We start from the raw sequence: 21091 nt of genomic DNA, 5'->3' as shown, positions 1-21091 counted from the left end.
AATTCCACCACCATTTTTTATTAGACACTGCCACCAAGCTTAGAGTTTGGTAGTTATCCTGTGTAACTTACAACATTTTTACCAAGGAAGAAAGAGTCTTGTTCCCACTTCACACATAGTTGGCACAGGACCATAAGGAGAAGAGTTTGCTCAATGCTGTCCAGCCAGCAGATCACAGAACAAGACCAGGCATGAGTGAAAGATCTTTACTTTCTTCTTAGGATGTCTTTTGATGGCTCATGGTGGAACACCTATACTAGAAGTTTTTCGGGGGAAAATGGATAATTGCTCAAAGACTTAGAATGTGTTTCCATATAAAGACTAAAAGATTGTTTAAAAATATATTTGGAAGGCCTTTATCATTTTGAAGAATGGTATGTGTGTGTTTGTGGTGTGTGTGTGTTTGTGGTGTGTGTGTGTGTGTGTGTGTGTGTGTTGGACCTTTCCTACTGGCCCCACATGTTTGCAGCCTATTGCCAGAATGATGAACTGAGTTTTCTTTTTGGTGACATTATCTGGTTGAGAAGTAGGCTGTGAACTCTTGGAGAGCGTTGGCTGGTAGTTTCCTCCCTTGTTTATTCTCTCACAGTTGGTCTGAGACACACGTGTGCACAGAAACCAGAGGAATTCTATCAACAGGTAGACTCTTGCTAATGACAGTCCACAGACTCTGACTCCATGTGGCTCCCAGGGTTCTAGACTGGGAAACTGAGAAGGGAAGACTCAGCACCAGGTCAGAAGGGAGAGGAACAGGCCACGGTGTTTGAAGCTGAGTTGTGGGGAAGGCCCCTGAGGTGTTGCTTGTTTTGAGAGAGAGTAGCTTTGGAATGTCACTGTTCCTACAAACAACCCATGTGACTTGTTTTCAGATAGCAGTGAACGGTCAGACCTTCACTATAAACCATGGGAGGAAGGGGAGAAAGAAGAGACAAAACAGAATTCCTTGTACCTGTCCAGCCCTTTAGCTTATTTTGTTTTTCCTACCTGTTTGAGATAAAGGCTCACTGTGCAGTGCCGTCAAGGATAGCATTGAAGTTGAAATCCTCATGTTTCAATTTCCCAAGTCCTGAGATTATAGGCATATGTCTCCAAACTTAGATGGGTTTTCCGTACTGTGTGTGTGTGTGTGTGTGTGTGTGTGTGTGTGTGTGAGAGAGAGAGAGAGAGAGAGAGAGAGAGAGGAGTGGGGGGGGGGCTTCATCACCTCACAGTTCCACCAAGATAGAGTAGAAACTGCTGGTGACTCCTTAAGTATGGACTTTTGGCTGTGGGTTATAGCACTGCAGCAGAGTGCTTGCCTCACTTGTCCCAAGCCGTATCTTCCATCCCCAGCACTGCTGCATGGCTCAGATGACAGAAAACCTTCTCCCCATACAGGATGTAAAGAATAGAAGAAACCCTCGTCTCGTCCCCTACACTCTTCTGGATGACAGAACCAAGAAGTCCAACAAAGACAGTCTCCGAGAGGCAGTGCGCACACTGCTGGGCTACGGCTACCACCTGGAAGCTCCTGATCAGGACCATGGTACTGGTTTTGCTCTGTCACCCTTGGTTGCAGAATCATGTAGTAGGCTTTCAAAGCTAAAGGACCACACAGAAAGGAGGGCAAGAATGCCTGTTCTATTCTTGGTGTCCACCCAAGGCTGATGGTCTAGGTGGTTTTTTTTCCCCCGCTGAAGGATTAGCTGTCTCTCAGTGGGTAGCTCAGGGCTGTGCATCATCTCTGCAGGGCTCACCTTCCCATGTAGTCGATTGTTACTTCTCTGCTTGGCGTTTCTTTATTTTATGTGTAATCTGTCAGTTTACAGTTTAATTTTGACCAAATGACATTAAAGATCAATTGTGGAAGAGTGACCTTTTAACAGTGGCTCACCCATTTATGAACATGGTATACTGCATTCTTTCTTGTTAGTTTCTCTCAGTTCTCTCAGTGATTTTTTTTTTTTTAAATAAAGCCTATATATATTATTTCTTACAGTGGTCGAATGCTATTGTAGGTGAAACTAGTTTTGCTTTGACTTTATTTAGTAGGGTGTTCTGTAATGAGAGATACAGTTGATATTTGTATGTTGATTTTATAGTCTCTGATTTGGAGAGGTGTGCAAGTGAGTGTGTATATGCTGTTTATTTTTATAAATTTCATAGAGTTTTCTCTATATAAACAAAACAAAGTCTGATTGTTTTCCTTTTACAATAATTGTATTTTACTTTTTGAATTCTGAGTGTGTGAGGCATTCATAACAATGTGTAATAGAATGGGAGAGAGACAGCCGGCTTAGTCTCAGTCCAAGGGAATCATTTTAACACTCCATTGTTAGACTTGGTATTAACAATAGATAAGATTTTGTTAGGGTCTTTTTTTTCTCCCATGCTAGGACCAAAACTCAGGACACTGTTTATTCTAGACAAAATTCTTTATCCTTGAACTATTTCCCTGGATTAATATATTTTCTTTCATTTTTTTTCTTTCTTTTTTTTTTTTTTACATTGATTGACTTTGCTGCTTGACAATTTCATTAATGTATATGTTTTTGCATTACTCTTGCCGTCTTATCTCCCTCCCCTTCTCATTACCAATGCTTTCATTTGTCCTAGATATATGACGTTTACATTGTAAACCATTTAATTTACCTTGGGCTGTCTTTGTGACAGTTGGGTTGGAACTCCCCATTGGAGTCTAGTGGGGCCATCAGGAGTTACACAACTATACACAGTGGTCCCCCTTTCTTTGAATCTACTAATAGTAAATAGTTCAACAGAGAGTGATAGTGCCCCTGGGCCCTTTCTCCTCTGTCCATACCTGACTATTGACTGGCATATTCTTACACAGACCCAGTGCTGAAAAGAAATGGTGGGTAAGGGCTCTCTAAAGTTCAGGGACACTGTGGAAGATAGGGGAGGCTGTGGAGTGCATCTTCTGGGCAGGAAACAACCATTAGAGTTAGGAACTCTCAGTAGCTAAGGAAATCTTCTTTTTAAGAATATGTATCATCCATCACACTGAGCAGAGTTTGTTGTGAGAGTTTGCCATGAATAGTTGTGAAATGTTAAATATATATGTTTTTGTCGCTTGCCAAGAAGAGTATTTATTTTCTTTTTTATTCTCTTGACATCTTGTAAAGTATTATTATTTCAACACTAAATCAAGTTTTTTGTTTCTTGGGCAGTTCTAGTTAGTCCTGATAGATTATGATATTTTCCTGTGTACAGCCAAAGCTGTTTGCCAGGAACTTGTACAGAATCTTCGTATCCATCTTCTTAAGGAATGTTGGTGTAGGAATCTCTTGTGATTTCCTTGTGTTTTAATGGACTATAAAGCTCGCTCCATAGCAGAGCATAGGGTTGCTCCTCCATTGTCTGCCTGCCTTCTGGAGGAATCATCTCTTTTGTTTCTGCTTTCCCCTTTCTCATAGTCTTTAACCGCTTTTGTGTTTTTGTTTTTGTTTGTTTTGGTTTGGTTTCGCTCCCTGAGCCGGGAGGGAGGTTGTTCTTTAGGCGAAGAGTATTATTATGTATAAATATAAATCCTTTGCACAATGGAACTAGCTGTGTTTCCTGGCATGGAGTTGTCCATGTGCCTCCAGATTGTTGTTTTAATGGTGATAGGATTTACTGCTAACATCACCTCACCCCTTCAATTTGATGGTGTCGGTTCTTGTTTTTGCTGGCACTGGAGATCCACATGTCTCTGTACCCTTCTTTTAATGGCTATCAGCACCTCATCTCTTCAAATTGGTGGCTGCTCAATTCTTGCTTTTACTGGCTCTGGAGATTGAACCTAGGGCCTGCAGCAGGCTACTGCTGATATACTGTATATAGTAGTATACTTTGTTGTCTTTCCATACCCTAGAACTTTTGTGAGAAGCTGGGCATTTTAAATAATATATTGTGGCAACTCTCTAGTTATCATGCACGTTGTAACTGTTTTCTTAAGGATTTTTCAGAGATGATTTTGCAGAGTGTGTTTGTCACCTTGTAGAGTGGCCTCTTAGCTTGGGATTGACTGAGTCTTCCTTAAGTGTCTCTCTAGGGAGAGGCTGCAGCTTCCTGTTGTAATTTCACCTCAGCTTCTGTTTGTTGCTTGCTCATAGTCTCAAGGTCTTTCATAGATAAGGCCAGATGGAAATTCTGCTCAGGTCTTTCTTGAATTCTATGCATAGCCAGGAACATAAGCCCAACCCTGTAGATTTCTAGGAAAATGAGAGGATCCCCCCCCCCCCCCCCCGCCGCACCCCCCATACAACCTGCTGTGGCTAGCTCCTGCCCTGTGTCTCTGTCATATTGTTTACTCAGCTGTTGCTTATTACAAAGTTACTGCTACCTTGAGCAGCTGCTAGGTGAAGGAATTGCCCCTGTTGACTTTAACAACTGTCTCTGTGGAGAAGAGTATTTGCATTGAGCTAACTTTTAAAGCAGGTTCAATACAGACACATTTGCAAGTGAGATTTAGGACCTGGAGGTAAAATCTTGACAGTTATCCTGAATTGGCCTTTAGAGGCATTTCAGCCCTGGTCTGCCTGCCCTGGAAAATCGTGGGTAGCTGGTTTGTTTCTGTGCCTGAGGGGCTGTTGCTTTTCTGTGTATCTTGGAGCTGGAGAAAGGGCCCTGTGAATGGACATGGTAAAAATATCACGGAGTCTATGCTGTGGGGACTGTCACCTTAGGTTACTGATATGTCTTATAAAACCAAGGATATGTTTTGTAGACTGTGATATCGTCTGGCAGGAGGAGAAGGGGAGAGAGGGAGAAAGGGGGAGGGGGTCAGAGAGAGAAAAGGGACAGAGAAAGTGGAGAGGCCAACCAGTCCCTTTTATAGCAGCTGGGCCTACCTGGCTGTTGCTAGGTAACTGTTGGGCGGAGCCTAGAAGGAAGGCTAACAGTTACTTTTCTGGACTTTGGAGGGAATGAATGCTGCTAAGGTGCCCTTGATCGGTGGAACAAAGGATTCTGAGCTTTCTTTACTCAGGGGATGGCATCAGTAGCAAAGGTTAGAGCAAAGAATGCGAATAGGAGGGAAGATTCTAGAGAAACATTCATGGTCTCATGAAATGTAGGGACCGCGTTAATACAGGTGCCAACCTGTGCGTATGTGCTTGCGTGAGTGCTGCATGCCTGCAAGCGTGTTTCCAGCAAGCTCAGTAGAGCAGTGAATGGGTTTAGAGTTGGGGTTAATGGAGCAGGAAGGGAGCTAGATCATAGGCAAGAAAATGTAGAGCACTGTATAGTTCAGGGAGGAAAAAAAGAACTGGGACCACTGAGATATGTTCGACTTGAGCGCAGTACTTGGGTCCTACATGGAGGAAACTGCCACAGGTTGTTCTGTGATCTCTGTGGTGTGTATGTTTTGCAAATTCATATATTCCTATATGGAACTGAAAAGAGGAGAGATGATGACCCGGTAATGAGTTGTCTTATAAGAATTTAGTGATTGAGCCATTAGCAGTTGGTTGAAAGCTAGGAGGAAGATTGCTCAGTCAGTGTTGTATTTGCCACACAATCGTGATAAACTGAGTGTGACTGTTATGAAATATAATGCAGTGAGGCCTGTGCCAAGGTGTGCCCCTGAGAAATTATGCCATGTAACAGATCTGGAATAAGGGGGTTTATTTGGGGGAATGGATATGAGTGAGGACATGGAGAATGGGTAGAGGCAGACATGTAGACATGGAGATAGGTAGACAGATGGGAACGGAGCCATGAGGGCAGAGAAGAGGATGGGGCACAGAGGACAGAAATGTGGAGAGACCAGGAACACACAGAAACAGAGAGAGCTGGAGTGGCCAGACAGTCCTTTTATAAGCAGCCCACCCTGATGCACAGTCAGGAGGCAGGTGATAAGCTAAGCCATTGCTGGATTCCAATGGGATCCTCTGTAAGCTAACAATGACCCCAAGAGCCCACATAAAATAGGCAAGAACTGAGGGCTGGTTCTCTTGAAAGACCCACAACGTGAGGACTCCCCCACATTCTGACTCAGGAGAGGCAACAATCCAAATCACTCACAAGAAACGGGCTTGCTGCAAACTACAAGAAGACTTTTATTCAAGAGCGCTCTCGGGCCCACGATCATACACCACGCAGGGGTAGAGGACCGTGGTGCCCAGAGTAGCTGGGTAAGGGGTTATTTAAAGGAAGAAACCACAACTCAAGGAAGTGGGGAGGGCGTTGTTGGAAAATACCAAAGATACCAGTTAAGAGTCCCAAGGAAGTGCAAAGTCACAAGAGTCACAAGGAATACCTGGTAATTGTTCGGGTTATCTCTCAAGACAGTTTCTAAGAGCCCCTAACAATAGCACATTCTTTGAATGAACACTCTTTGAACCCAGGAAGCGGGTGGGTGGAGGAATGTTGCTATCTGTTTTATGATTAGCATACCTTGGAGCATTGAGTCACAGAGGTCACATTCCCAAGCCTGGGCCTAAAGGCCTAGAATTTTGTTATATATTTGTTATACTTTCACTCTAACCACAGTGCCTAGAGATGGAGACAGGTCCATCCCAGAAGCTTGCTGGTCAGCTAGTCTAATAGCCAGAGAGCTTCAGGTTCAGTGTGACATCCTGGGTCAGAGAAATATTATATTATAAAAGGAGACACCTGACAGAGACATCTGAGCTCCACATGCGTGAGCACATTCTTGAATACCCCACCATGTACATACCTACACGTGAATACATACAAACACACAGAGAAACAGTTGACCACTTACTGCCTTTCTGAAATCACATAAGCGGTGACCAATGAGGCGAAGTTTGTGTTCTGTTGCAATAGGAGGTTCAATTATGTTTCTCATGTATGGCTACACCCTTGAACCTAATAATATGTCTCCCTCATAGGAGATTACACACAGCACATTACAAAAAGTAGGTACAAAGGATTAACTCACCCATGTGAGGTATCGTTTATGGGAGACATTGTTTTCTGAGTTAGAATCTGAACCAATCAAAATATCAGCAGTTATCGATCACAGTGAGACATTTTCATCCAGAGAGTGTGTATGGCATGATTGCACACAGAAAGGCCCGAGAAATGGTTCTGTCCTTGGGCCAAATGTAGGGCACAGGTCAGGAGACAGCAGCCACTCATGAAGGGAAGATAAGGCAAAAGTTGGAATATATTGAACCCCTAGCTAAGATTTGTGGAGATATTTGAGCAGAGGGTACCAGCCCCAAAAGTTGTCCTGCAGGAGCTTGCTATGCCATCCCAGTTTACTGTAGAAATGTAACTATGGTAACAGAGAGAGGGGACAGATTGGTGGGGGAGGATGCTGGGAGGGGTAGGGACTACTTGGGAAGCCTTTGGGAAAAGGCTGTGATTTTTCTAAAGTAGAGATTAAAAGGTGTGAAAGATTTTATGGTGAAACACCACATCAGCCTCGTGATTGCTTAGATTCGATTAAAAGCATCAATTTGTGGCCGGAAAGGCAGCTTCTGGGTAAAACAACTGCTTCGGAAAGCCTGAAGACCAGAGTTCAGGCTCTGGAAGCCCTGTTAATATAGGCGAGAATTAGACTTCCCAGAGCTGCCTTCTGACTCCCATATGCACGCACACGTTAACAATAAATACTTTTTTAAAAAGAAACATTTGTTTGTAACTTACTCTTCTGCTGTGGTTTACATTTGATTAAATTAAATGAAGAAAAGGTTGCAAACATCAAGCCTAACTTTGTGCAATTGGTTATAGCTCTTGATTTATTCTCCACTTTTCAGGAGAAGGCTCACATATTCCAAATGAAACATGCATCAGTATTTGAGTTGTGTGGTACCTTAGCAGTATTATTCTCAATGATGTATTAAAACATCTGAAGTGGAATGTGTTCTTATTCATTACAAGATTTTTATCGAGATCTGAATCACTCTACTAAATGTAATGCCTGGAAGTTGAAAGGGCGGCTGGTTTGGTACCAGTTATTTTTAAAGTATGATATAAATACACCTGGCACATTCTAGATAATGTATAAAACTTTTAGAGACTAATGGTGCCTTCCTTGATCCTGGGTGTAATTTGTCATTTTCAAACATAGTTAGGTCTCACTGCCCTCTAGTGGTTGGTGGCTTCTAAGCCTGTGGTCTGGTGAGAAAATTGGACATTAGAATATAACCCAAGACTTTACCCTCAATCTTGCCCATCAGTCACCATCTACCCACTCTTTCCTGCTCTGTGGGTCCAGGGAACACAGCCTCTGATCAGATCTATTGCCCAACTTTCTTGATTTGAGTCCCAATAGCCTTGATTATGTCCAGGAGAAAGGTACCCGCTAAAGGGTTCGTTATTTTTAGTGTCAAGTATTCTATTTATTATTTGAATATAAACATCATTTGTCACACTCACACAAGTTAGAGCTGCATACTAAGTGTCTATGAATCAAGCACGGTGTGGGCTTTTCTACTTGGAAAGGAGTTCTGTGTCTTTGATAGGGATGTGACTCTTTGGCCTTCCTTTGGTCTGGTGCTTGAAGCTGGGGGGAATCTGTTTCTCAAGCCAGCTCAGCAGGCGCTTGAGCTCATGTGTTGCAGGCTCCAAATACACCAAATATAGTTTAGATTGCTTGGTTTCTCTAATTCCAGTTGATCCAGATTTTCATTTTATCTGAAGTTTGTTTGTTTTTTTAAAATCAAGAAGCAGAATGCCAAATGGTTGTTTCTTTAAACCACAGCTATTAACCTTAAACCAGAGAAATACAGAGAATGAATTTTGAGCCCCTTAGACATTTGCAGGAAGATCTTCAGACTGGTTAACTGGGGGATAAAAATTCATCTCCCTCAAATGCCTGCTTGATGGTTTCAGGGTGTTGTGGCAGACCTTTGCTACTTTGTGTTCTTCTTTCTCCCTCCCCCACCCCAGCTTCCCCTCCTAACACTAGATAGGAGAGAAGCAAGGGTAGAGTGGAGAGAGACATTAGGAAAATCCCGAATCTAATTTCTTGCCTTTTGTTTCTTCTTTGACTATGGCTGTTAACAAACTACAGTCAACTTCCCTAAACTACCAATAACTACCCCCAAGAGCCTTAGCATTTATATACTCTCTGAAAAGTTCTCAGAATTCCAAATGTCACACAATCGCAGAAACTATCTGCAGCTGGCAAAACCATGCCTCATAGATGTCTACTTTTTTGAAGTGTAAGGCTCACAGCCAGTGCCCCAACAAGATCGGTTAGCACCTGTCCTTCATAAGTCAATGAAACAAACCAAATTAATGGTGAAAAGCAGAAGAGAGAGACTGATTGAATGTGACCACACTGAGAGGAGGGACAAATAGATCCAGCCCCTTCCCTCAACCACCTTCAGTATCTGAATTTCAATAGAAGGCAAGTGACTTGCATAATGAGGCAGCCCCAGGAAAGTTCTTCCCCACCCCCAGCCCCCAGCATCTTCACAGGCCAGTCCCACCTAAAGGATACCAGGAGAAGTTGTAAATCTTGTTCCCAGACAGTTCTTTCTCTGACTGCCCGGGAACTTTTTCATCTCCTAGGAGGAGATTGGGGTACCTTCATTTCTGGTGATTCATTGTTTGACTAGTGTGGCAGCCAACAGGAGGTGCACAAGGCAGGGGTTATATGCTTTTTTTTTTTTTTTTAGAACAATGTATTTTTTTCTCACCTAAGACTTCAAATTCATGTGGTCTGGTAGTCTTCCATTTCTAAACCATCCAGGACTGGATGGCTTTCTTTCTCTGAAAGGTAGTTAGTTTCATTCTGAAAGTGGCAGCAGGAGGACTGACCTGTGTGGTCAGTCACCGAGCTCTTCCCCACTTTTCCCAGGAAGTCCAATCTGGCTTTCTACTGTACTCATAGCTCTATCTGACAAACCAGAAGGTAGATGATGAAGCAGGAGGTGTGGAGTTGGGTGGTCAGCCTTCCAGTGGGTTTTACGACTGAGTTAGGTCAAGCCCTGCTTTTTCTCTTAACTTCCCACCCAATGATCTCCAGTCTCTCGAACCCACAGCCTCGAGAGCCGAGGTGTGCAGCGGTACTGGGGAGAGGTTCCGCATCTTCAGGGCAGAGAAGACCTATGCGGTGAAGGCTGGGCGCTGGTACTTTGAATTTGAGGCTGTCACTGCTGGAGACATGCGGGTGGGCTGGAGCAGGCCAGGCTGCCAACCAGATCTAGAACTGGGTTCTGATGACCGTGCCTTTGCTTTTGATGGCTTTAAGGTGAGTAGCTTGCTGAGTCCTGGCCTATCCCTGCTTGTATGTGCAGATGCCAAAACCCTTTCTGGTCTCACAGCAGACCTTGGACATGTCTCTTTAGTCATCTCAGGATTCTTTATTGCCCTACAGAACCAGTGAAATTTAGCAAAATGTTGTCAAAGAATGAGGTCTTCCTGGTCTATCAGAAATGGTAAAGAAGCCAGTTCTGTGGTGCATACGTTAATCCCAGCAGTGAGGAAGCTGAGGCAGGAGGATCACAAGCTCAGGTCCAACCTGGGCTTCGTGTAGAGAGACCTTATCTAAACAAACAAACAAACAAAGGGACTGGGCTTTGGTTTCATTCTTGCTGGTGACCAGACATAGTGAACCAGAGCAAGAAATAACCTTCAGAAATGGAAGTGACATTCCCGCTTCACTCAGAGACTACAGATAAGGAAAGATGTTCAACTCTGGGGACACAAGTAGGGTAAGGAGACAACAGAGGTGGGAGGGGAATTCTGAGTTGTAATGCCTTTGATGCATCATTAGTTTAAAAATTTAAAAGCAATATGTTGTAGTGAGACAATTATCAGTATTTTACACAAAGGCAGTAGCACATTATGTAAAAATCACAATGAAGGTGGCACTTCCAAATTAATTCAAAGGATTCATGTGACAAAGTAAGTCATATGAGTAATTTTTTACCTTTAAATGAGTGTAACCCAAACTCACATTTGAAACGTTGTATCTAAGTGTGTTTATAAGTGGGCTGGTATCCATGTTTGGTTTGGGGCTTGTTCATTTTCACAGATACCTTCGGAGTATTTTTAGGTGTGATTTGAAGCTTTGCTGATTTTAGAAAGGAACTGAGAAGTTTCCAGAATTTCATTTTGTTTAAGTAACATCAAGAAGGGGGGTTTCATTTTGAGAAAGGCAAACATGAGAAGGGGTTTTTCTTCCTTTCTTCCTTCCTCCTCTCCTCTCCCCTCCCCTCCTTTCCCCTTCTCTCTCTTTCTTTCTCTCTTTCTTTCTCTCTCTCTCTCTCTCTCTCTCTCTCTCTCTCTCTCTTTCTTTCTTTCTTTCTTTCTTTCTTTCTTTCTTTCTTTCTTTCTTTCTTTCTTTCTAGTGGTTGGCACCCAGCTTGATTCTCAGCTCTTAACTATACATTCGGGAGTAAAGAAGAATAGTCCATAGCCATAGTACATACAGTTAGATCAACTTTCAAAAGGATGAAATAGCATCTGGTTTATTCACAGTCCCTCCCCTGTGTACACAGTAGGGATTCAGACTCCCCTGACATCCCTTTATCCCCAGCCTGGCACTAGACTGGTAGTTCCAACTGAGATCATCCTATTGCTGCTGGTCTGTCTGACTCTGTAAAAAGGGACTCTTTCGCCTCTCACAGGCACAGCGGTGGCACCAGGGCAATGAACACTACGGGCGCTCATGGCAAGCTGGTGACGTCGTGGGCTGCATGGTTGATATGAATGAACACACCATGATGTTCACTCTGAACGGCGAGATCCTGCTGGATGATTCAGGCTCTGAGCTGGCATTCAAGGACTTTGATGTTGGTGATGGTAAGAGCCACGGTGTTCTGTCATTTGGGTTTGCAGACAATGCATGGCCAGGCCCAATAGTAGTTTTAGGGTGAGTGGGTGTGTAAGTTGCCTCTGTAAATGTCTGGGCACTATGGTGACATGTGGCTGATCTGGTCAAGCATGCTTGAGATTATTACAGCAGAAATGACACCTACCCTACTTACGTAGAGTTTTGATGAGGTGGGGGTGTCTGTGTGTACAGCAGAAAGAATGGTGGCCACTACAATGGTGTCCCACAACATTAACCCCTCATTCAGAACATTCCTGGTCCATCAGTGGATTAGAGCATTTTCTTATCTATTAACTTTATAAGAAAGGAAGGAGAATCTGACATGGCTCAGCAAGTCCCTCTGTCAGAATCTCGAGTGACAAAGGTGACTAAAGCCAGGTCTCACTTTCTTGTAGATTGCTGTTTGCCAGAGAGGTTGATACTATTAAATTCTATTCTGTGGGTAAATTCTACCATCAAGACATCAGGGTAGAGGTTTTGCAAAACACTAAATTAAAAACAAATAAACAACAAACAAACAAACACCCCAGAACTAGCCCGTGAGCTGACTATATCACTTTCGGGATATTCTCAGAGAATCCTTTGTCTTACCACAGCGATGCTTGCTCATGCATGTTCTCTGCTGCTGCTCTGTTCACAATAACCAGGAAATGGAATCAGCCTAGATGTCCATCAGTTGATGGACGGAGGGTGGAAATATGGTATATGCACACAATGGGATTAGATACAGATGTGAGAAAAAAAAAGGATTCTGAAAAAAAAAAGAGGATAGGACTGATAATCCACCCCAACTCAGAAAGACAAATAAGTTCTTTTTCATTCTTGGGTTTTTAATATTTCTATATGTGCATATGCATGAACATGGGTCCAGTTATATATAAGTCTCAAAACTAGAAAAGAAACCATGAGAGGGGAGAAAGGAGGTCTTGAGGGTCATAGGACACACAAGGCACGGGAAAGGGAGCACTGGGGCTGGAAGGACATGGGGTGGGGGAGGAGGGAGCATGAAAAAGGAGGAAAGACAAAAACAAGTGCCAGAGTGAAACCTATTGCAGTATCAGTTCTAATTAGCACACAAATTATGTGACATCCTCTTAATTGTCAGGTCCCGAAAATAATGTAATGCATTGGTTGTTATCTCACAAGAAAAAAAAAAATGGAATTAATATTAAGTAACATACAGGGAGGCAGTCACACCATCAGCCAAACAGGGGCATTAGCTCTCCTCTTCTTTTGGCTTCCCAGATTCACATTTATAAGAAATAAAATTTGTCCCATATTGTTGCGGCTGTACATGTGGCTTCCTGTCTGTATCTCAGGAAGGGTCCTTAGTTGATGCTCACGATCTGTTGTAGCTTCCTTGGTTGTAGCCCCAGCTCTGTTTTCATGGCTGTGCTTTCTCTCAGATCGCAGAAGCTGCTAGCTTCTGAGCTGTGCTGGTATGCTCAGCACACAACCTCTGCTTTGGGACCAGAGGCTCACACCAGAGAAAGCAGAATCCCATCAAAGCCATCTGTTCTATACCACAGGAGGCAGCTTCCCCAGAAGACGAACAAACTGTGCCCGCAGACCTACAAACAGGGTGGGCACGTCTCAGACGGGTATAATCAGCTGAACTCATTTGCATTAATTATGCTAAGACCCGCTGCCAGAAAAACTTTCTTTAGAAACATATCACGAGGCTGCTAGTGGTAGAATGTCACTTAAGGTAACTAGCTAGTAGATCACAAATGTGAAGGGCAGGGAAGTGGGACTAGTGTTTTACAGATGTTGGGTATGTACAAAGCTTGGTGGAGATCTGCTTCATTGTGTTGGGATATTATTCCCTTGAGACAGTGTTTCTCACTGAGCTGGGAGCTACCTGGTAGTCAGCAAGCCTCTTGTCTTTGTCTCTTCCTGCAGTTGTGGAGTTATCAGTGGATGTGTGTGGTCAGGCCTACTTCCTATGTGTATGCAGGGGATTTGAACTAAATTCCTCCTGTGGGTGCAGTTAGCACCCTTAGACTGAGTGAGCTCCCAAGCTTCACCCCGTGGCTATGTTCTTGTTTACTTATTTTTATTTTATGTATGTGTGTTCATTGATAAGGGACTTCAGTTAAAGGCTCTGTTGAATTTGTTCACATCTGTAGCCCCAGTGTGTAGATCAAGAACATGCCCTGGGTGTTTACCAAATATTTGCTGGGACAAATGCAGTAGTATTCGAAGTAAGAAAGTAACCAGAAGCAAGGAGCAGTAAACTGAGGGTTTTGGACCAAGTCCCTGTCTACCATCTGCTTTTATAAGTAAAGTTTTATTCTACTACATTATAGCTATGTTCAGTTATTTGACTTCTGTCTATGGTACTTTTACATTAAAATTTATTTATATATATTCCATTTATTAATACGAATTCCATGAAAATGACTCACTTGTTGCTTTCTATAATTGATAAGATTAAAATTAAATTAAAATGGACTAGAGATTTGGCTCACCAATTAAGAGTACTTATTGCCCTCAAGGAAGACCTGAGTTCAGTTCCCACCATCCATATTAGGAAACTGACTACCACCTGTGTCTCCAGTTCTAAGGGATCTGGTATCCTCTTCTGCTCTCAGTGGACACTTGGACACATGTGATGCACATAAATTTATATAAGAATACACATAATATTAAAATAAACATTTTTATAAAATTATATGAAAGACAAGAGAAATTTGATATTTAGTATATTTATCTCCTTCATAAAGAATTGAAAAGATGTTATGAAAATAAATCTCTTTTCAGCTTATTATAAATGCTATTCAAAGGCATAAACATTTCAAATGGAATTTAATTATTTTACCAACTCCTTGAGAGATGCTAACTCTAAACCTCTATAAGAAATGGTGTAATCACTCTTGTTCACTCTTCCCCTAAAAGGATTCAGTTTTTGACACTGCTGTATTAGTCTTATTGTTCTTTCCTGTTTTGTTTGATTTGTGTCTATAGTATCTCTGGGTATATGTGTTTGTGTGTGTGTGTGTGTGTATGTATGTTCATGTATATCTGGAAGCCAAAGAAAGACATTGGGTATCTTTCACTGTTGCTCTCAGCCATATGGTTTTCACTGAACCCAGAACTCACTGATTTGTGTAATTGGCTGGCTAGTTAGCTCTTGCATCTCTCTTGCCTTTGACCTCTAGAGCTTGGCTTAACAGACATGTACAACCACACCTGGCTTTCTTATGTAGGTGGACATCATTTAAATTCAGGTCCTTATGCCTGGGAAGCAGTTGCTATAGTGACTGAGCCATTTTCCTACTTCCCAACTATTCCTTTATTGAGTAATAAGATGAATTTTAATGGCTGCCCATATTTCATCTTGTGTATATAACAAAGATAATCATTCTTTTCCTATAGGTAAATTGATTTCTACTTATTTTTCTATCTATAATTGAATCCAGTGTACTTCTATGAAAAGTTGTAGACATATTTTACTTTAGAACCATAATCCATGTTTATTGTTGCTCTGTTCACTATAGCAAAGAGAGGGAACCAACCTAGCTGTCCATCAACAGATGGATTATGAAAACCTAGTACATGTTCAAAATGGAATGCTATTCAGTGCAAAAGAAATATGATTTTTTTCAGAGAGTAAACAACTACATTTTTACCCTCAGTTGCAGATCCTGGCCTACAATATATGTGTAAGTATAGCATAATGTGTAGAAAGAACAGGAAAAGGAAACTCTTAGTGAGGAAGAAGGACAGAATGTAGATAATGGACACCTGAGTCATTAAAGATAATTAAAATTAATTATTTCCCTAGGCTTAACTCTGTCAAGGGCTTTTCATCCTTTTGTGGTTGATAAAGCATAAAGTGTATTAAGAGTGAAAGTGTGAGATCCAGTCTGAAGCTTCACAGCTTCAGCAGAATTGTTCTAAATGTGCAGAAGACCACTGAGATGGGAAGACATTGGTTCTGGCCAATCTTGCTCTTCAATGTCTTTTACTTCCAAGTTCTTTTCAGTAAATCTTTAACTATTGAAAAAATGTCTATCATGTATGTGTTTAAAAAAGGGATTGAATCTCAGGGAATGTATGCAGAATGCAGAGGGTTCAGTAGTAGAACTAAGGGTGGAATGGAATGAGGACTTAGGTCCAAGTCTCCTGAGTGTCTCTTGTCAAACCGTCCACAGGACTATTGTCCCAATGCCCTGCTCTTAGACACGAACTGTTCTGGAGATGGTACTGAATCCTCCCTTTCTATCCTCCCTCGGCTCCAAATACCACAGTCTTGGAAAAATAGCACAGGATTTGCTTAACCTTTTCCCTTATCTTCTGGCCCCTTGGTAGATGGTGAGCAGCTTGGAGCTGGTATCTCTGTGTTATTCTTAGTTTTTCCGCACATGGCAGATGATGCTTGTCAAATGAGGACACATGTGGTTGGAGGTTTCTCAATTACTATGAGGAGGATGGTCCACATAAATCTCACAACTGCTCAGGGGGATAAGCAGGGTTTCTGCTGCAGGGTCTCTTTACTGGACACAGCACTGAGGGTTAGGTTTGAAGAATGTGGCATGCAAGCAAGTGTATCTGTAGTACTTCAACACATTCCCTCCTGGAAAGGATGTTATCAGGCATGCTTTTATTAAGTGAAGTGAAGTGGTGAGAACTATCCCTTGTCTCCATAGAGAGTGCATATTTATTGGGAGAAATTTGTTGAAGGACACAAGAAAAGGGAGATGATGCAAAAGTGTTCAGAGTCTTTCTACTCTGAAGCTTATCCAAACAGAGTTCTTGTTTGAAGAAATACTTGCATGTGACTATTTTCCTATGTGCAGATCATTCTTTGAAGAATAAATGTTCAAAATCAAATGTTTATTCCATCCAAGAGCATATATATTATTAAAGCAATGTAGTTAAGAATAGAGATTTAGTTTCTTGTTCAATATATAACTCTTTGTATGTATTACTGGTTATCTTAATCTTTTAAACAAAACTACTTTAAATGTACAACGAAAGTCAGAGAAGCACAATTAACACCCATAGGTCTACCATGGAGGTATTTGCAAGTCTCTAGTATCTCCTAAGCTGATAATGCTGCCGTAAACACTGTGATCAAAAACAAACAGATGTTCCTTGTCCAAGGAGACGACTCTATCTTATTGTCTCTTCAGCGGTGTCAGATAGTGGCTTACTCTTTCTAATCAGCACAAATGACTTTCAAGTGTCTCCTATCCCTTGTATTTATCCCATCCATCCCTTTGACTTTCCGGGGACCCTTATTTGCGGTGACTTTCCTGACTGCTTGAGCATGGGCTGTCAGGCACAGCTGCAGCTGAGTCAAACTTAATCGCAAGCTGGTCATTAACACTTCTTGGTGCTCAGTTGGATATATCCATCCCCCATCCTTGGTGGTAGCACCACTGCACAGCCATCCCTTTGCATTCATACTGATGGAAACAAACTGGAAGAAAAACATTGGATGTTATTACTTTAAACTATTGTGCTATATTCTATTTATATGTTTGTTGATATCTGTGTACATAAGCCAACAGTGTGCTAGTGTTCCCAGAGGCAAGAAGAGGGAGTTGGGTCCCTGGAGCTTGAGATATAGTCAGTTGTGAGCAGCCCCATGTGATTGCTATGAACTGAATTCAGGTCCTCTGGTAGAGCAGTTCCTGCGCGTAGCCACTGAACCATCTCTCTAGCACCAGGGGAATTACTGACATGACTTTTTCTGTCTTCTGGCATGAGGAATGGGTTATCTAATATGGGGAATCACTGATGTGGCTTTTATTGTCTTTTGGTATGGAAGCATTGTCTAATTTGAAACTGCCAGTATAAGAAAGGAAGTGTGAATCATAACCGAACACCATTTTCATGTGGGATCTACTCAGACCCTCTCAGCTGTTCTCTGCATCCTCATGGACTTTGCTCATGTGGCTGACTACCCATTATGTAACCATTATATGAACATGAATGAGAAGCCGAATGGTGAAAGTGGAGAGTGGAAAGGGTACTTTCCTCTGGGAAAGTGACAGCCCATATCTGTTGCCAAAAAATTAATAATACTATGTAACAACCTCCACAGTTGATTCCAAAGATCTCAAGGAAACAGCAGAATTATGACAATTTTGTCTCTTGTCTAATAATGGAAAGATCAACTAAATCTGCCTTTTGTTAGATTAGCTGATCGAGTATTTTATTAGTTTTTGTCCCTTTGTATGTTTTAGTGATATATATATATATATATATATATATATATATATATATATGTGTGTGTGTTCATATAACTTGGGCATATTATATCTGTATGTGTGCATATATGGTGCTATATAATATGTAATATACACTCATATATATATATATATGTATATATATATATATATGCATGTTCTCTCTCTCACATACACACATACACACACACACACACACACATACATATATATTTATGTATATATATATTTTTTTTTCCCCTGCCTAGTCTTAACTCATTCCAGGAGGAAGAAAAATATCTCTTCAAAGATGAGAGTAGCTATGAACAGTTTAAAAGTTTTGTTTATTTTCATTTTATGTGAATAGGTGTTTTGCCTGCATATACGTGGATCTACAACATGTACCTGGTGCTCAGGGAGTCCAGATTCAGGTGCTGCATCCTCTGAAACTGGAATTACCCATGGTTGTTATCTTCCATGAGGGTGCTAAGAATGGTACCCAGGTCCTCTATAAGAGCAGTGTATCTAGGCTCTAGGCCATCTCTCCAGCCCTAGAAAACTTTTAAATGTTTCTTTCCAGCCATTTTCTCCTTGAGAATACACATGAAGAATCCAATAGCATTGACTTTGTTTGGTGTTTTGACATATCGAGGCCTTTGACTAGCTGAAGAACAAAGCAAAGGGAACCACATTGCTTTTGGTCCTTGGTCCTAGGTCCTTCCTTTCATCTGTGAAAGAGAGATATATTCATGATGATTGTGGAGGTAGTGGACAGGAGGGGTCCTTGTAAGAATGGAAAATCCAAGATTCCTGGGGGACCAAGTGTATTTTTATAGATCAAGTGGAGGAATGGACTTTCACAAGGTCTGAGGATAGCAAATTACAATGTCACAACCTCTACTGTCATAATTTTGGTGTTTCTTCATTACACTCTGTGTGCTTTCTAGGTTGATGGTTTTCTCAAAACCAGGACTCATGAAGCAATCCACTCTTTATGCTGTGCTAAGAGAATCCCACCTTCACTACTGAAGATCTGGTTTTCTGTTTCTGTTCCAGGATTCATCCCTGTGTGTAGCCTCGGGGTGGCACAAGTAGGCAGGATGAACTTTGGAAAGGACGTCAGCACTTTGAAATATTTTACCATCTGTGGCTTACAAGAAGGCTATGAGCCATTTGCCGTTAATACAAATAGGGACATCACCATGTGGCTGAGCAAGCGGCTTCCTCAGTTCCTCCAGGTCCCATCAAACCACGAACACATTGAGGTTTGCCTTTCCTTTCACAATCAAGCCTTTTCTCAAAACCAGAAGGACGTTATCTTATGAATGAGAACGTCTATGTACATAGCAATTTTTACATTGTGAAAATGCTAACTGGTATGTGTTCCATAGTAATGGGATCTAAGCAAAGGATTAACTACTCCTCAGGCACTTTATCCAGCAGCTGGGTTTTATGCAAAGACAGCGTTGGGATAGATCTGAATGTGTACAGCTGTGACATGAACGGTTCAGTCTGTCTTTAGACTTAGGGCAGTACTTGATCATTATAGTTATCCTTAGGTAGCTACAGGGAATTGGTTGTATGTTTCACTTGGATACTACCATCTATAGATGCGGAAGTCCCTCACACAAATGAAAATATTCCCACAGAATCTACACAAATCATCCTATGCAGTTCCAGATGTCTCTAAAGCATTTATAATATACAAGGCAATGTAAATGCTAAATAAATACTTGTATTATATTGATAAGGACAAGAAAGTGGCCAAATTCAGCACAAATATTTCCTCGAATATTTTGCATAGGTCTTCAGGTGAATCACAGACATGGAACCTGTGGGTAGATAGGTCTGACTGGGTAGCCATAGCATGGTGCTCTAGCTTTGTAATCTCCTACATCTGCTTAGCATGGATCATCTTCAGTGTCTGTCTACAGGAAATGGATTGGTTATTGTTAAAGCCAGGAGATGGACAATGCTGATTAGAATGGGAACTATGGTTTCTTAGTTCTGTTTCTTGTTGCCATGATAAAATTACAAAACAACTTAGGGAAGGAAGGGTTTATTTTAGCTCACAGCTCTCGGTTTCAGATCCTAGCTTTCGGTTCATCGCAGAAGGAAAGTTCCAGCAGTGGAAGTTTGAGGAAGTTGTTTTCATCACATCCATAGTTAGGAAGAAAAGGCAGTGATTGCATGCATCTATCTGCTTACTTCACTTTCTCTACCCTTAGATAAGCCAAGATTCCTAGTCTAAGGAATAGCGCCACTCACAGTGGGCAGGTCTTCCCACCTCAATTGATGCAGCAAATATCACTCCTAGACATACCCTCAGTCCAATAGAGTCTAGATAATTGCTTTTCCTAGGTGATTCCATGTTGTGTCAAGTTGACAGTCAAAACTAACTGGCTTCTTCCCCTGTTAGGTGACCAGAATAGATGGTACCATAGACAGTTCTCCATGTCTGAAGGTCACTCAGAAGTCCTTTGGTTCTCAGAACAACAACACTGACATCATGTTTTACCGCCTGAGTATGCCCATTGAATGTGCCGAGGTCTTCTCAAAGTCGGTGGCGGGAGGGCTTCCTGGTGCCGGCTTCTACGGGCCCAAGAATGATTTGGAGGACTTTGATGTGGACTCTGACTTTGAGGTTCTGATGAAGACAGCTCATGGTCATCTTGTGCCTGACCGCATCGACAAGGACAAAGAGACCCCTAAGCCAGAGTTCAATAACCACAAAGATTATGCTCAGGAAAAGCCCTCACGACTAAAGCAAAGGTGATTAGCAGAGATATAGTGTGATGGCTTGTCTGGTCTGGGGTTCTGTTTGTGTGTGTGTGTGTGTGTGTGTGTGTGTGTGTGTGTGTGTATACACTTGAGTGGAGATACACTTACATTTAAAAGAGAGAAGGTGTGTGTGTGCATTTTTGTGTTTGTGTGTGTGTGCACTTGTTTGTCTGCGTGTGTTTGTGTGTGCGTGCACTTGTGTGTATATATTCGTTTAGGCCAAAGTTGGTTACCTGGTTATTACTCTTCTCACTCTGCATTACTTTTGGATGCAAGGTCCCTCAGGGAACCTAGAGCTTGCCAATTCTGCTAGACTTGCTGTCCAGTGAGCTCCAGGAATCTACCTGTCTCTGGCTCTCCAGTTTTAAGATTATAGGCAGATACTTCTGTACCT

At 41.9% G+C, this 21091-nt stretch overlaps 1 protein-coding gene across 21 annotated transcripts in view; it reads left to right on the top strand.

Annotated features, from left to right (window-relative positions):
• The window catches only part of Ryr2 (ryanodine receptor 2, cardiac), a 553847-nt gene that overhangs the window by 335569 nt on the left and 197187 nt on the right, over positions 1-21091 (top strand). For all 21 annotated transcript variants that reach the window (XR_003950437.1, XR_003950438.1, XR_003950439.1 and 18 more), the window contains 5 exons: positions 1378-1525; positions 9942-10150; positions 11532-11706; positions 18973-19181; positions 20336-20688. Coding sequence is in view for 18 of the 21 variants with exons in the window: in XM_017315461.2 (XP_017170950.1) it covers positions 1378-1525; positions 9942-10150; positions 11532-11706; positions 18973-19181; positions 20336-20688 (1094 nt within the window). In the remaining 3 variants the exon portion in view is untranslated. The remainder of the gene's footprint in view (positions 1-1377; positions 1526-9941; positions 10151-11531; positions 11707-18972; positions 19182-20335; positions 20689-21091) is intronic.

Source organism: Mus musculus, chromosome 13 (genome assembly GCF_000001635.26).
Source record: "Mus musculus strain C57BL/6J chromosome 13, GRCm38.p6 C57BL/6J".
NCBI lineage: Eukaryota > Metazoa > Chordata > Mammalia > Rodentia > Muridae > Mus > Mus musculus.
Note: the sequence above shows the minus strand (reverse complement) of the source record. Positions and strands in the feature narration are given on the sequence as shown.